General features: G+C 49.0%; 9 protein-coding genes across 9 annotated transcripts; 5 read left to right on the top strand and 4 right to left on the bottom strand.

Annotated features, from left to right (window-relative positions):
- Positions 1 to 163: 163 nt before the first annotated feature.
- Positions 164 to 1,636, top strand: Bathy01g01730 (tocopherol cyclase; the record flags this gene model as incomplete). The annotated part of the gene is made up of 1 exon (XM_007515212.1): positions 164 to 1,636. One exon carries the CDS (start codon positions 164 to 166, stop codon positions 1,634 to 1,636), a length of 1,473 nt encoding a protein of 490 aa, XP_007515274.1.
- A 196-nt stretch (positions 1,637 to 1,832) lies between these two features.
- Positions 1,833 to 3,680, top strand: Bathy01g01740 (23S rRNA (uracil-5-)-methyltransferase RumA; the record flags this gene model as incomplete). The annotated part of the gene is made up of 1 exon (XM_007515743.1): positions 1,833 to 3,680. One exon carries the CDS (start codon positions 1,833 to 1,835, stop codon positions 3,678 to 3,680), a length of 1,848 nt encoding a protein of 615 aa, XP_007515805.1.
- Positions 3,681 to 4,036: 356 nt separating this feature from the next.
- Bathy01g01750 (carotene biosynthesis-related protein) lies at positions 4,037 to 4,865 on the top strand (the record flags this gene model as incomplete). Its single annotated transcript, XM_007515289.1, has 2 exons — positions 4,037 to 4,338; positions 4,514 to 4,865. 2 exons carry the CDS (start codon positions 4,037 to 4,039, stop codon positions 4,863 to 4,865), a joined length of 654 nt encoding a protein of 217 aa, XP_007515351.1.
- Positions 4,866 to 5,073: 208 nt separating this feature from the next.
- Positions 5,074 to 5,940, bottom strand: Bathy01g01760 (unknown protein; the record flags this gene model as incomplete). Its single annotated transcript, XM_007515424.1, has 1 exon — positions 5,074 to 5,940. One exon carries the CDS (start codon positions 5,938 to 5,940, stop codon positions 5,074 to 5,076), a length of 867 nt encoding a protein of 288 aa, XP_007515486.1.
- A 91-nt stretch (positions 5,941 to 6,031) lies between these two features.
- On the bottom strand, positions 6,032 to 6,778 carry Bathy01g01770 (predicted protein; the record flags this gene model as incomplete). Its single annotated transcript, XM_007515565.1, has 1 exon — positions 6,032 to 6,778. The coding sequence occupies one exon, from the start codon at positions 6,776 to 6,778 to the stop codon at positions 6,032 to 6,034; it is 747 nt and encodes a 248-aa protein (XP_007515627.1).
- Positions 6,779 to 7,125: 347 nt separating this feature from the next.
- On the bottom strand, positions 7,126 to 9,255 carry Bathy01g01780 (predicted protein; the record flags this gene model as incomplete). Its single annotated transcript, XM_007515592.1, has 1 exon — positions 7,126 to 9,255. One exon carries the CDS (start codon positions 9,253 to 9,255, stop codon positions 7,126 to 7,128), a length of 2,130 nt encoding a protein of 709 aa, XP_007515654.1.
- Positions 9,256 to 9,496: 241 nt separating this feature from the next.
- Bathy01g01790 (unknown protein) lies at positions 9,497 to 9,754 on the top strand (the record flags this gene model as incomplete). Its single annotated transcript, XM_007515401.1, has 1 exon — positions 9,497 to 9,754. The coding sequence occupies one exon, from the start codon at positions 9,497 to 9,499 to the stop codon at positions 9,752 to 9,754; it is 258 nt and encodes an 85-aa protein (XP_007515463.1).
- A 63-nt stretch (positions 9,755 to 9,817) lies between these two features.
- On the top strand, positions 9,818 to 11,083 carry Bathy01g01800 (predicted protein; the record flags this gene model as incomplete). Its single annotated transcript, XM_007515303.1, has 1 exon — positions 9,818 to 11,083. One exon carries the CDS (start codon positions 9,818 to 9,820, stop codon positions 11,081 to 11,083), a length of 1,266 nt encoding a protein of 421 aa, XP_007515365.1.
- Positions 11,084 to 11,157: 74 nt separating this feature from the next.
- Positions 11,158 to 11,676, bottom strand: Bathy01g01810 (unknown protein; the record flags this gene model as incomplete). Its single annotated transcript, XM_007515614.1, has 1 exon — positions 11,158 to 11,676. One exon carries the CDS (start codon positions 11,674 to 11,676, stop codon positions 11,158 to 11,160), a length of 519 nt encoding a protein of 172 aa, XP_007515676.1.
- Between the last annotated feature and the right edge of the window lie 43 nt (positions 11,677 to 11,719).

Consider the following 11,719-nt stretch of genomic DNA (forward strand, 5'->3'; position numbering starts at 1 on the left):
AGACGACAGATGAAAATACTTTAAAGAGTAGTTCTTCTTTGCGCAGTTGTTTCAAAGCGCTTTCGTCCCCGAGCGTGACAAGTTATTTCCTCTTTTTTCTCTTTTCGAGGCTAAAAATTCCCCTAAAAACGACAGTTACCCCATTGAAAGGACACGCACCATCATGCGTGCATCCTTCTCTCTCTTCGCTTCTTCCTCCAGCAGCGGCAGCACGGAGAGTCGCGCGAGTCCTTCCTTCAAGTTCACCCCCGCGCCGCATTCTGGCTACCATCGTCGTCGCCTTAATAACACCAACACCAACACCAACAAGAACGATTCGTTCTTCGAAGGGTGGTATTTCCGCCTGTCGATTTCGCGAGAGCAATCCGCCTCTTTGATTTACCACGTGTACGACCCGGACGATAGGAGTTCGAAGAGACACTCCGCCGGGGCACAAATTATTGCACCAGATGGAGAGTACGTGTATAAGGAGACACGCGAGGTGGGGAAGAGTTTCCACGCGGAAGGACACGAATTGGCGTTACGGTTAGACTTTTTAGACGACGACCACTCCGAGATTACGCCAAAAATAGACGAAAAGAGAAGACGAGCAGATTTTTACCGAGTGAGCGAGAGAGGCACGAAACACGCGGGGTATTTGTCCACGAACGAAAGCAACAGAAACGATATGGAAAGTGAAGATTCGCCGTGGAAAAGTTCCGCGGTTTTAAAGTACATCGAATGGGACATCGACGTGACGCCGTTGAAAACGTACGGGTCCGGGAACGGAGGAGGCTCGGCGGGGAAAGAGAAGGAAAACGATGGTGGTGTTTCGCCCGCGGGATGGTTGACATCGTTACCGCTACTCGAACCGCACTATCAGATTTTGTTTGCGCACGCGATAGCTAGTGGGTACGTGGAGTGCGATGGTAAGAGGACGGAGTTTACCGATGTTCCGTTCTACGCGGAGAAAAATTGGGGCGGCGGAGGGTTCCCTCGTAAATGGTTTTGGATGCAATGTAATTCGTTTCCTCAGTATCCAGACTTATCTGTAGTATGCACCGGTGCAAATCGAGGAGTGGTCATCTCTCCAGGCACGTACGAAGACGTCGGAATGGTTGCGATTCACTATGGAGATTTGTTCGTGCAGTTTTCTCCGGTCGGCGCGAACAAGTCGACGAAAACGAACAGTTCATACGTCGGTGAGAACGTTCTTGTGAAATCGACGACGTTTGAATGGAAAGTACATCCGTGGGGACGCTGGGAAGTTGTCGCGAAAGGCGACGGCTACGAGTGCATCGTCACGGGCGCGTGCGAGCAAGATTTGACCAAATGTAAAACCACCGTCCTTCGCGCTCCGGCGCCTGATACCGAATCCGGCATGTTACCTTTGTGTCGCGAAACGTTTTCGGGCGACATGACGGTCAGTCTGTATAAAATCAACGCCAAGAAGGAACGAAAACCGATATTCGAAAACGCGTCGAGTGGCTCCACCGCCTGTCTGGAAGTCGGCGGCGGCCCCTGGGAAGCGCCTTGGGAAATCCAAGCCGACGTGAAGGATCCTCTCGCCGGCGCTTTAGCGATGACGGACGTAAACGTGGAATTAGTGCAAAGCGTCGGTAAGTTTTTCGGGTTGGACGTCATTCCGGGTTTGTGATAGATAACGATGATGATGTTTCGCCGCCTTTTTTTGTCCTTTTTATGCGCAGCGGCAATAGCGACAATAGCGCTTAGAGTATTTAGATAATGAAAGTTAGTTGGTTATTTCATTTTACACCTCATTCCAAACACAACACATCACACGCGCAGAATACACCCACCTCTTCGTTTTCGTCACCACACGCGTCCTCGTCATGCGCAGCGTCGTAACCACCGACCCTTTCTTCTCCTTTCGACGCGCTCTTCTCTTTTCGAACGTTGGTGTTCATCCTCGTAAAGTGTCAGCGGCGGCGGCGGCGGCGAATTCCTCTTCCAAATCATCAACGGCAAAGACGACGACAAACTCTTCTTACGACGTCGATTCTATCCTCGAGTTACAGTGTCACGCCATTGCCAGCGATGGGTCCGGAGTGTGCAAACTTCCGGACGAACGGATCTGTCTCGTCGCAGGGGCGACGCCGGACAGAGAAGGGGTGAAAGTTTTAGTGAGAATCACACAAGTGAAGAAAACGGTTGCTTTTGGGGTGAAAGTTTTCGCGAAAACAAAAGGGGAGGAGGAAGTCTCACCCGCGGGGGTGTCGTCGACGCATTATCAGCAACCATTTTGCGCGCATTTTTACACGTGCGGAGGTTGCTCGTGGCAAGACGTGAAATACGAGAGACAGTTGGATTTGAAACGAACGATGGTGGTGGAAGCGTTCGCGAAGAACGGAAAGTTAGGCGTGGACGCCGCGGACGCGTTGATTGAAAAGACGGTTGGATTGTGGGCAAATGATGATAAAAATGGTGATGATAATACTAAAACGGATGCAACGCCGACAAAGTTTCGGAATAAGATGACGTTTGCGTTTGGGGTCGATAACGGTGTGGAGAAAGGCGGCGCGAAGATTGGTTTGCGTCCTCCGAAATCGCACGATGTGGTGGTAGACGTGACGTCGCCGAGCGGGTGTTTGTTGCAGTCGGATAGCGCGAACGAAGCTTTAAAAGCTATTAGTAAGTCGTTGCGAAAAGCGGGGAAATCGTTACCATCGTTCGATAGGAAAACTGGGAATGGGACGTTGCGTTCCGCGACTTTTCGCGAAAACTCGAACGGGAAAATTGACGTGGAGATTGAATCCACGTCGAGAGAGTCCGCGGTGAAGACTGGTCCTTTGAAGGAATTGATGACGGAAACGTTGGCGGTGGCGAACGTAAAATCAGTCACGCACGTCCAAATCGATCGAGTCGCGAACTTAAAACAAGCTGGACGTGGGAGAAAGCAAAGCAACGTGAAGAGTGGGAAACGTCCAGAGAGTAACAGAAAAGCTAAAACGACCATGATTGACGACGAGGAGGAAGATGTCGGAGCAGGGTCAATCGTCGACGACGCGTGGGAGGTATCTTTGGGCGGTTTGAACTTTCGAGCGAGGCCAGAGTCGTTCTTTCAAACTAACACGACGCAGGCGGAAGTTTTGGTGAACGCCGCGGTCGAAGCGTTGCGACCACTTTTTGAAGAAAAACCGACAAAGCAAAAGAAAATTGTTCTCGATCTCTTCTCCGGCGTCGGCGTGTTCGGCTTAACAGTTGCACATAAAATACCAAACATCTCCAAAGTCATCGGCTACGAGATTGTCAAAGAAGCCGTACTCGACGCGAATGAAAACGCCATCATGAACAATCTATCGAACACGTGCGAGTTTTACGTTCGAGATTTGACCAAACCCGGTCCATTGGAAGGTATCGACGTCGACGACACGAACAATTCAAACGACGAAGGCGACGCAGACTGTATCGTCGAAGCCGTTATCCTCGACCCGGCTCGACCGGGGTGTTCCAAAGACATCCTCTCCGAAATACGAAAGTTACGACCAAAACGAATCGTATACGTTTCGTGTAACCCGGACACGCAAGCGAGAGACGCGAGCATTTTGTTCGGGAACGAAGACGAAACCGGCGGACCATCGTCTCTCCCCACGTATTCCCTCGCCTCCGTGAAGCCTTGCGACATGTTTCCTCACGCCTTGCACGTCGAAACCGTCGCCGTGTTTGACCGCGTTGACTAATAATTTTTAGAATAGTAGCTTTGAACTGTTGCAATAGTAATACTGATAGGACTCGCCGACGCAACTCCATAGCATGTGAGCACTTTTCCTTTCCTTTTTAAAATTGCCACGCTGTCACAACTGTGAGCCACGCATTTTGAGAGCATTAATTGACGACTGCTCTCTAATCATCTCGAAACCATCTTTCATCCACCAATGACGTGCGCGTGCACTCGTTTTCTCAAAATCTGTTCCATTCCATCGCTCGAGTAGACTTTATGCGATGTTTTGGTGTGGTTTTCTCGTGCGATTGAATTCGATGCGTTGCGTTCTTGGCAAAGTAAAGCGTGGAAATGTGCGTGGATTTGGCGACTGCGATGACGTCTCAAAAAGGCAGTTACGAGGCGAAATCCTTCACTTTCGCACACGAATACACCTACACACACAACATAATAAACATGCAATCAATCACCCAATTCTCTCAATCTGCCACTCTCAGAGTGAACGCCAACAAGGCTTCCTTGAACAAATCGTCCAAGAAAGTGTCCGTGCAAGTCCGCGCGGCGGTGAGCATGCCGTCGATGGACTCGCAAGACGAAGGCGACGACGTCGTCGCATCCAATCCGGAAGCGTTCGTTCCGCAAGCGCCGGCGGCGCAAAAGGGCAACGCGGTTTTCTCGTAAGTAATCGTTCTCCCTGATGTTGTGACTTTTGTGTTTTTGTTCCTTTTGAGATCTGTCTCTGCGCGAGAATGATCATCATCATCATCATCATCCGTTTATGAAACTGACCAACGTTTTTCTCTTCTCTGACGACGTCACCATCTCACGATGTGAACACATTTGAAACAACAGGGAAACCGCGCAGCTCATCAACGGTCGCGCGGCTATGGTCGGCTTCGTCTCCGCCATCGCGGGTGAAGTCATCACCAAGAAGGAAGCCTTCGAGTTGATCTTCCCGGCCAAGATGGTTTCTGGCGTCCCGACGCACGTCATCGACGCGCAAAACTTCTCTTTGTTTGCGTTCACCATCGCCATCGCGACGTTGGGCACCATCACGCCGAAGTTTACGCAAGACAACTTTGACGAGAGCAGAGAGTTTGCCATCTTCAAGACGAACAGTGAAATGTTGAACGGGAGAGCGGCAATGATTGGTATTGTTTCTTTGCTTGTTGCGGAGAACGTCATGGGCCACGCTTTGTTCTAAGATGATGCGTCGAATTGTACCGTGCTTTTCCGCAGCGTACAAAGTGGAACACGTGTTTAGAAATTAGCTCCTTGATAAACATTTAAATATACCAGCAACACCCTAGTTATTTTTTGTAAGATATAAACATACGGCATACAATATTAATATAAACGCGCACACGGAGAATGTAACGTTTCGCTACCGCTAATCTACCTATCTATTGCTATCAGTCGTCTTCATCTTCGTTTTGGTCGCTGGTCAACTTGACTTTACGTCCGCCCACCGAGTATACCCTATTCGAATCCCTATCCTTTCTCGTCCACGCCTCAAGATTTTTCCTTTCAAAACTTTGAATCTGTCTCTTATACCCCCACTCGCTGCACACGATCGGTCTGGCGGTAAAACAGTGCGCCCAGTCGTCTCCGCCGCTCGAGATCCATTCTCGTAAACTCAACTCCCACTTTCGAAAAGGCACGTCGAGCAACGTCAACCTCAAACAGTGCGCGAACGCGGACGGACACTTCTTACACAACGTTTCACACGACACTAAATTCACGTTCACTTTCACCCCTCCGTCTTTCGAAGAAATACTGTACGGGACGATGTTTCGAATCGCTTTTCCAATCGCGCGTTCATCGTATCGCAAAAGTATCGGCGCCTCCACCACGAGAACGCTCAAGTTGTCCTTCGCGAACGGTATCGCACTTTGCAAAACTTTCAGCTGCGTTAACAAAACTTTCGAGTCCGTGGACGAGAGAATCTCCCGGCCTTCTGAAGTGGACAACATCGTGTCCAAGCCTTGGTTGTCCACGCTTAAGAGAATTTTTAAGCGCTCGCACGTTTGCGGCGAAAGCGTGTGATGCTCCTTCCGTTGTTGTTGTTGCGCTCGGTTCGTTTTGTCTGCGATTTCCCCATCCTCTTCGTCGTTGTTTTTCTTTTCCAAAGAAGAAGAAGAAGAAGAAGAAGAGGCGAACGCGTTCGATTTGAGGCGAGACTTTTCGCTCTTAAAACCGTTCTCCTTCTTTCGACGAAGCGATGAGACGAGACTTTCGCGCAAAAGAAGGCGCGATGATGATACTAAGCGTGCCTTCATTTGATTTAAGTGAAGATTGGTCTATTTAGTACGTTTACAAAAATTTACAGACGCACACGCGCTAATACAATGTAGCTGTTGTTTAAGAAGTTTAGTTACCGCTCTCACACAACCGGACGAAACTCGTGCGCATTTTCCTCACGAACTTGCTCAAATCGTCCGTTCGATTGCACTCTCTCATGTACTCTCCAGCTTCTCTCACCGCGGGTTCGCACTCGATTAACTGGTACCGAGTCGACCCTTCCTCAACGCGAATCGTGAACGAAAACTCTCTGTCCATCTCGAACCGATCGATCAACGTGAACGCGAACTTCATGTCGTCGTCCTCGGTTTTCATGAATTCCAACCCCAGTCGATCTTTGTACATGTCGTTCGCGACTCGCAAACTGTCCACTTGCTTCAGTTGCTTCCCTTCTGACTTTTCCACCGCGCCGGCTTCCTCCTCCGTTTTCCTTCGCTCTTCGCTCACCGTCGCTCTCAAATCCTCCAGCTGTTCCGGTAAATCCGCGGCTAACTCTCTCGCTTGCATCGCTTCCTCTTCCATCTGCTTCAGTTTATGTTCTTGCTCTTCCTTCTCTTCCTCTAACTCTTTCGCTTGATTCGAGAGCTCGTGCTCGCGTTCGACCAATTTTTTGTAAAACTGTTCGCTTTGTTTCATCGCCCCGTCGTGTTGTGATTTCAGCGCTCGTTTCGCGGAGAGACGTTCGGTCGTCCATTCTTGGACGATATCTGAGGCTTCTTTGAGTTCTTTTTCTAAACTGTCCAGTTGGAGGAGTTGGTCCACGTCTACGATCGTATTCCCCGTTTGTTGATTATTGTTCGCCGTGTTACTGCTCATGGTGTTGCTCTTCTTCGTCTACCTAAACGTATATGCAAGAAGCGCGTTGGGGGAGATTTTTGAATTCCAATTTGGATGATTTCCTCAATTCGTTCTTCTTCTTCCTCTTCCTCCGCGTCGTATTTTGGAAGAAGGCGGCGGCGTAAATCTCTCTCTCTCTCTTTATCGCTCGGTTTTATGCGTGGGGCGTTTGTGCTTTGAGACAAAAGAGTGCGCGTCCTCGTGTTCTTCCGTTGCGTCTCTTCTTGGGCGTGTTCTTTTTTTTGAGGGGAAATTTTGTGCACATGGGGGAGAAAACATCCCAAAGCGCGTGCTGTGTATTATGGCGTTCTTTCAATCTACGCGTGCTAGTATCCTAATTTTTCGTTCAAGCGCGTCTTACCGTCACCTCTTTGATCGATAGGGGCGACCCAGTTGTCATCTTCTTCTTTTTCTTTTGCGTTTACTTCTTTGTCTTCGTCGCGTTCATCTTGACCGAAACCGCCGCTCAAGATTTTACGCATCTCTAATTCGACTTTGCGTTCAGCTTCAGAACGGATTTGTTCGTCGGTTTTGACGTTACCGAGGTGAGATGTGGTTGTCGTCGTCGTTCGCGGATTTGACGAGGGATTTTTGGCGACGGTTGGTTTTTTGCGGATTTGGAGACCAAAGCCGCCTTGTTTATCCGCCAAGGCTTTGACTTGAGCCGGCGTCAAGAAACCATCTCCCGGATCGTCGAGTTTGATTGCGTCTCTTTTCGGTTCTGATACGATTGTCGCTGGTGATGGTGGTGGTGGCGATAACGATTTCACGCTTGTTTCCTTTTTGCGCGTCTTTTCCTCTTCGTCAACCACCACGGGCGCCTCGTCTTCCACGCGCTCGATAATTTTTCTCTTCTTTTCCGCCTTTGCACTGTCTTGCCCCGAGCCGCCATTTGCACCGCCGATACCATCAGCACCTCCCGTGAACGTCTTCTTTTCCAACAGTTGGCCTTCTTTTTCCCACTTTTGTACTTTCAGTCGCTCTTCGTGCTCTTTCATTTGTTTCTCTTTTTCTGCTTTCATTTTCTCAATCAACTCTTGCTTGCGCTTCCTTTCCGCTTCCTCTTTCTCTTTCTTCTCCTTCTCGACGACGGCTTTGAGCGCATCGCCTTTACTCGTGCCAGGCTTGAACTCCTCGTGCGGGTCCGCAATCTCCAACAAAGACGCGTGACGTTCCAACTCTTCTTCCTTCTCGTCGATGGATTTTAGCAAGCGTTGGATGGTATCTGCGCACGCCTCTTTTCGAGCGTCCGAGGTGAAAATATCCATCGCATCTGCATCTTCTGTGGCATCTAAGCGTTCTCTTTCGATTCTGGCACTCTCTTGATCTTTTCTCGCTTTTTCCAAAGACGTTTGCAACGATTTTAGCGTCGACTCGGCGTTTAGTTTCTTCTCCCACAGCGACGCCGCGGTTTCCGTTTCGACAAAGATTTTTGCTTTTGCATTCTTCTTTTTCTTCTTGTTGTTCTTCTCTTCTTCCTTCTTACTCGCGCGCTTTTCCGTGCGATCGTAAAACCCGTCTTCCTCCTCGTCCTCGGAATCTATCGCTTTCCTCTTCTTTCTCTTCTCCTTCGTCTTATTTCTACTCGCTAATCCTAAAACTTCCCTCAACGACTCGTTCAACCGCTCGTCCGCTTCATCTATGTGCTCTTGAAGCAACTCAAGCGCGGTTTCGTTTTTGTGCATTTGTTGCACTTGCCCGTGCGTGAGACCACCTTCTTGGGAACTTTCCTTTCGTTTGATGCGTTCAATCTCCGAACGCATGTTCTCCGCTTTCATCTCCTTCTGCCTCACTTTCTCAATCGCCTTGCGCATGTTTTGCGTAAACTTCGCGACGTCGTGCGTTCTCCAATCGATGTCGTCTTCGTCCATATTTTTCTTTTCAAACTCTTCCGAGGCCATCCCCCACGCCACCGCGGCTTCTTCCATCTTCTTTTCCTCCTCGTCTTTCCTCTGTTCCATCTCTCGCCTCTTTTGAATCTCCTTCACCTTCTCTAGCTCTCGGTTCGTCAACCCGCACTCGGGCATTAAAGCCTCGTCTCCTTGCACGATGTAATCTCTCGTGCTCTCCCCAAACTTAATCTGATCGCCGACAAATATTGGCGCGTGTATTCCTTTCTTCAATTTCCGTTTATTCACAAACACCCCGTGCGTCGACCCCGGATCGAACAGGTACATTTCCTTCGTGTTTTTCTTAAATTGCAACACGCAATGCAATCTCGAACTCGACGGGTGCTCGATGACAACATCGCACAGCGGATGTCGCCCAAACGTGACGTACGAGCGACTCTTAGGAACCACATCATCATCATCCACCTTCGACGTTGTTGTTGTTGTTGTTGTTAAAACGATTAAATCCACAACTTGGCCGCTCTTTAACACTTCCAAACTGAACGACGTTTGTCCTTCTGGCGGCCCGGACCATTCCGGTGCGACGTACACCGGTAACGGCGGCATCATCTCCTCTTCCTCCGGGCCACTTTCACGAACTTCTCGATTTTGTTGTTCTTGTTGTTGTCCTCCTCCTCCTCCTCTCGGTGGTGGTGGTGGTTTTTCTTCGAAGAACGTCGGCACCGGTGGTTTCTCTTTCATCGTAATTTCGCTTTTTCTCGCAATTCGTCTCGTCCTTCCCAACTGACGTGTGTTTTCTTTGGTTGTTGTGAGGTGTCAGTTTGGTCCATTTTTAGGGTTTCAAAAAATGCACAAAAACATCACACGAGAGATATATCCATTGCCAGAAAAACAATCTCGATTTCTCTCTCGTCTCTCCAACAACACGCGACGACGGAAGAAAGAGAGAGAGAGAGAGAGCACCACCGGTGGTCGCGCTTTCGTGGTCTCTTTTTGCTCCTCTATATATAGTGTTTTCTTTGTTGGCGTGTTCTTTTTGGTCCATTTTTGTCTGTTAAAAAAAGACCGCGCGTTTGTGGTCAATATTTTTCCATTCCAACGGTAACTTATATAGAAAACTGCGACGATGATGATGATGGAAGAACGCTCTTCTTCCTCGGAAGACGCGATGACGACTCAGACGACGCGTATCAAACCGCCGAGAAATTACGTCGGCGAACTGTTTAAGAAATCGCAACAACTTGGTGGGACCAAACGCACGCACGAGGTGACGTATAACACGAACGCTCTGAACGTTATTCGCGCGTTTTTGCAAAGGACGTCGTGCGTGTCCCCGGACGACCAGACGGTGTATAAAATCGAAATAGTCCCGACGGTGGCGCCTTCGAAAGATACGAAAAATGGCTGGCACTTTAGGAAAAGGAAATTTTGGTCCAGAAACGACGCGCCGAAGTGGTTTTCGAAGCTCCCGTTTAATGCGGTCGCGAACAGACAAGCGCCGCTGGAAGGGTTGGAGATGTGCGAGTGGCGCGAGGAGGAGAAGCGATTGTACACGTACACGAGGAATATTAGTTTACGGAAGATGATCGTGTGCGAGGAACTCGCGGTGATTAAAGAGTGTCCGGAGGATGCGAGTAAATGCGTGAAAGTGTGCGAAGTGCGTTTTCGAGTGGCGTTTCGAGGACCGTGGTTGTTTGGTCTGCATAAGATTGCCGAGCGGTGGGTGGCGAAGCGATACGAGAGGTTGGTCAAAGAGACGAGTCAAATGGAAGTGAATAGAATCGAGAGTTTGAAGAAGATGGAAGAATACGTGCGGGAAATGCTCGCCGGGACGAAGTGCTCGCCAAGTTTGGAAAAGATTGAAAAGTTTGTCAGCGCGTGCGAGAGAACGAACTATTCCATGGCGAGTTCGTTGGATTCGAGCGTAAATCTTTCTTTGAGTCCAGACAAAACTTTTTCGCACGCGAATAGCGCGATGAAGAAGAAGAGAGATAAAGAGGAAGAAAAAGGAGAAGAAGAAAAAAGAGAGAAGCAAGAACACCTGCCGCAATCTGAAACGCCGCGCAGTAGCCATGGGACGGAGCACATGGAACCCGATTTCTTCGGCAATGAGGAGGAGGAGGAGGAAGATGACTTGGAATATCAACCGGGCACGGCGTCTTCGTTGCGCTCCTCCTCGGTATCCGAATCCAACAAAGAAGAAGACGAGATAGAAGAAGGAAAAGAGCACAAAAACCAATCGATTTCAGAGAAAGCAGAACGCAATGGCGGCGGCAAAGAAAACCTGACGCCATCCTCGTCGAAAAATTATAACAAAACTCCGGGAAACAAACAACCTCTCCGGTTACTCTTCCAAAACCAAACCTTCAAAATCGAAATCGAGAATAATAACGGGGCCGACGACGATACTAATACTACTAACGTCAATAAATAGTAATACAATAGCGTTGTAAACTATACTAAAAATCTAACACACTACTGCTAAATCATCTATGCTTCTTGCTATTATCATAAGTTTTCCAGCCAATCTACTTTTAAGCGTTCCTGTTGCCTCTCCAGCTTTCGAAACTTCTCCTCGATTTCCTCCTCGGTTTCGTACGGTAAATACGAAGCACGCCCAGTCCTTTTACCATCGCACTCATCGTCCAAAACCTTCTCCAAAGCTTCCGCAAACTCTCTCTGCGCTTCAATTTTCCTCACCAACTCTTTCAAACCGTCTTTCACCACCACCCTATCTCTCGCAATCTGTCGTAACTGCGTCTCGTCGTTCCGTTTCATCGCCAGTTTCGCGCCAATTTCGAGATTTTTTAAGCGGTCCATCAATCGACTTCCCCGCTGAATCATTTTCCTCGCCTTTTCGTGCGTTTCGGAGAGTTCTCGTTTACGAAGTTTTCGCCACTCATCGTTGTCCCCGTTCGACGATGACGACGCGTTGCAAAATTGTCGTACTCGCGTTTGTGATCGGAGAGGAGCAGTAGTCGCCGTTTTTCGGGCGACTACTTGAATACCCGCACACGAAGAGTGCATTATTTATTCATAATGGCGGATGTTTCTTGCCAGTTTGCTGCAT

Source organism: Bathycoccus prasinos (assembly GCF_002220235.1).
Source record: "Bathycoccus prasinos genomic : Chromosome_1".
NCBI classification, from domain to species: Eukaryota; Viridiplantae; Chlorophyta; class Mamiellophyceae; order Mamiellales; family Bathycoccaceae; genus Bathycoccus; species Bathycoccus prasinos.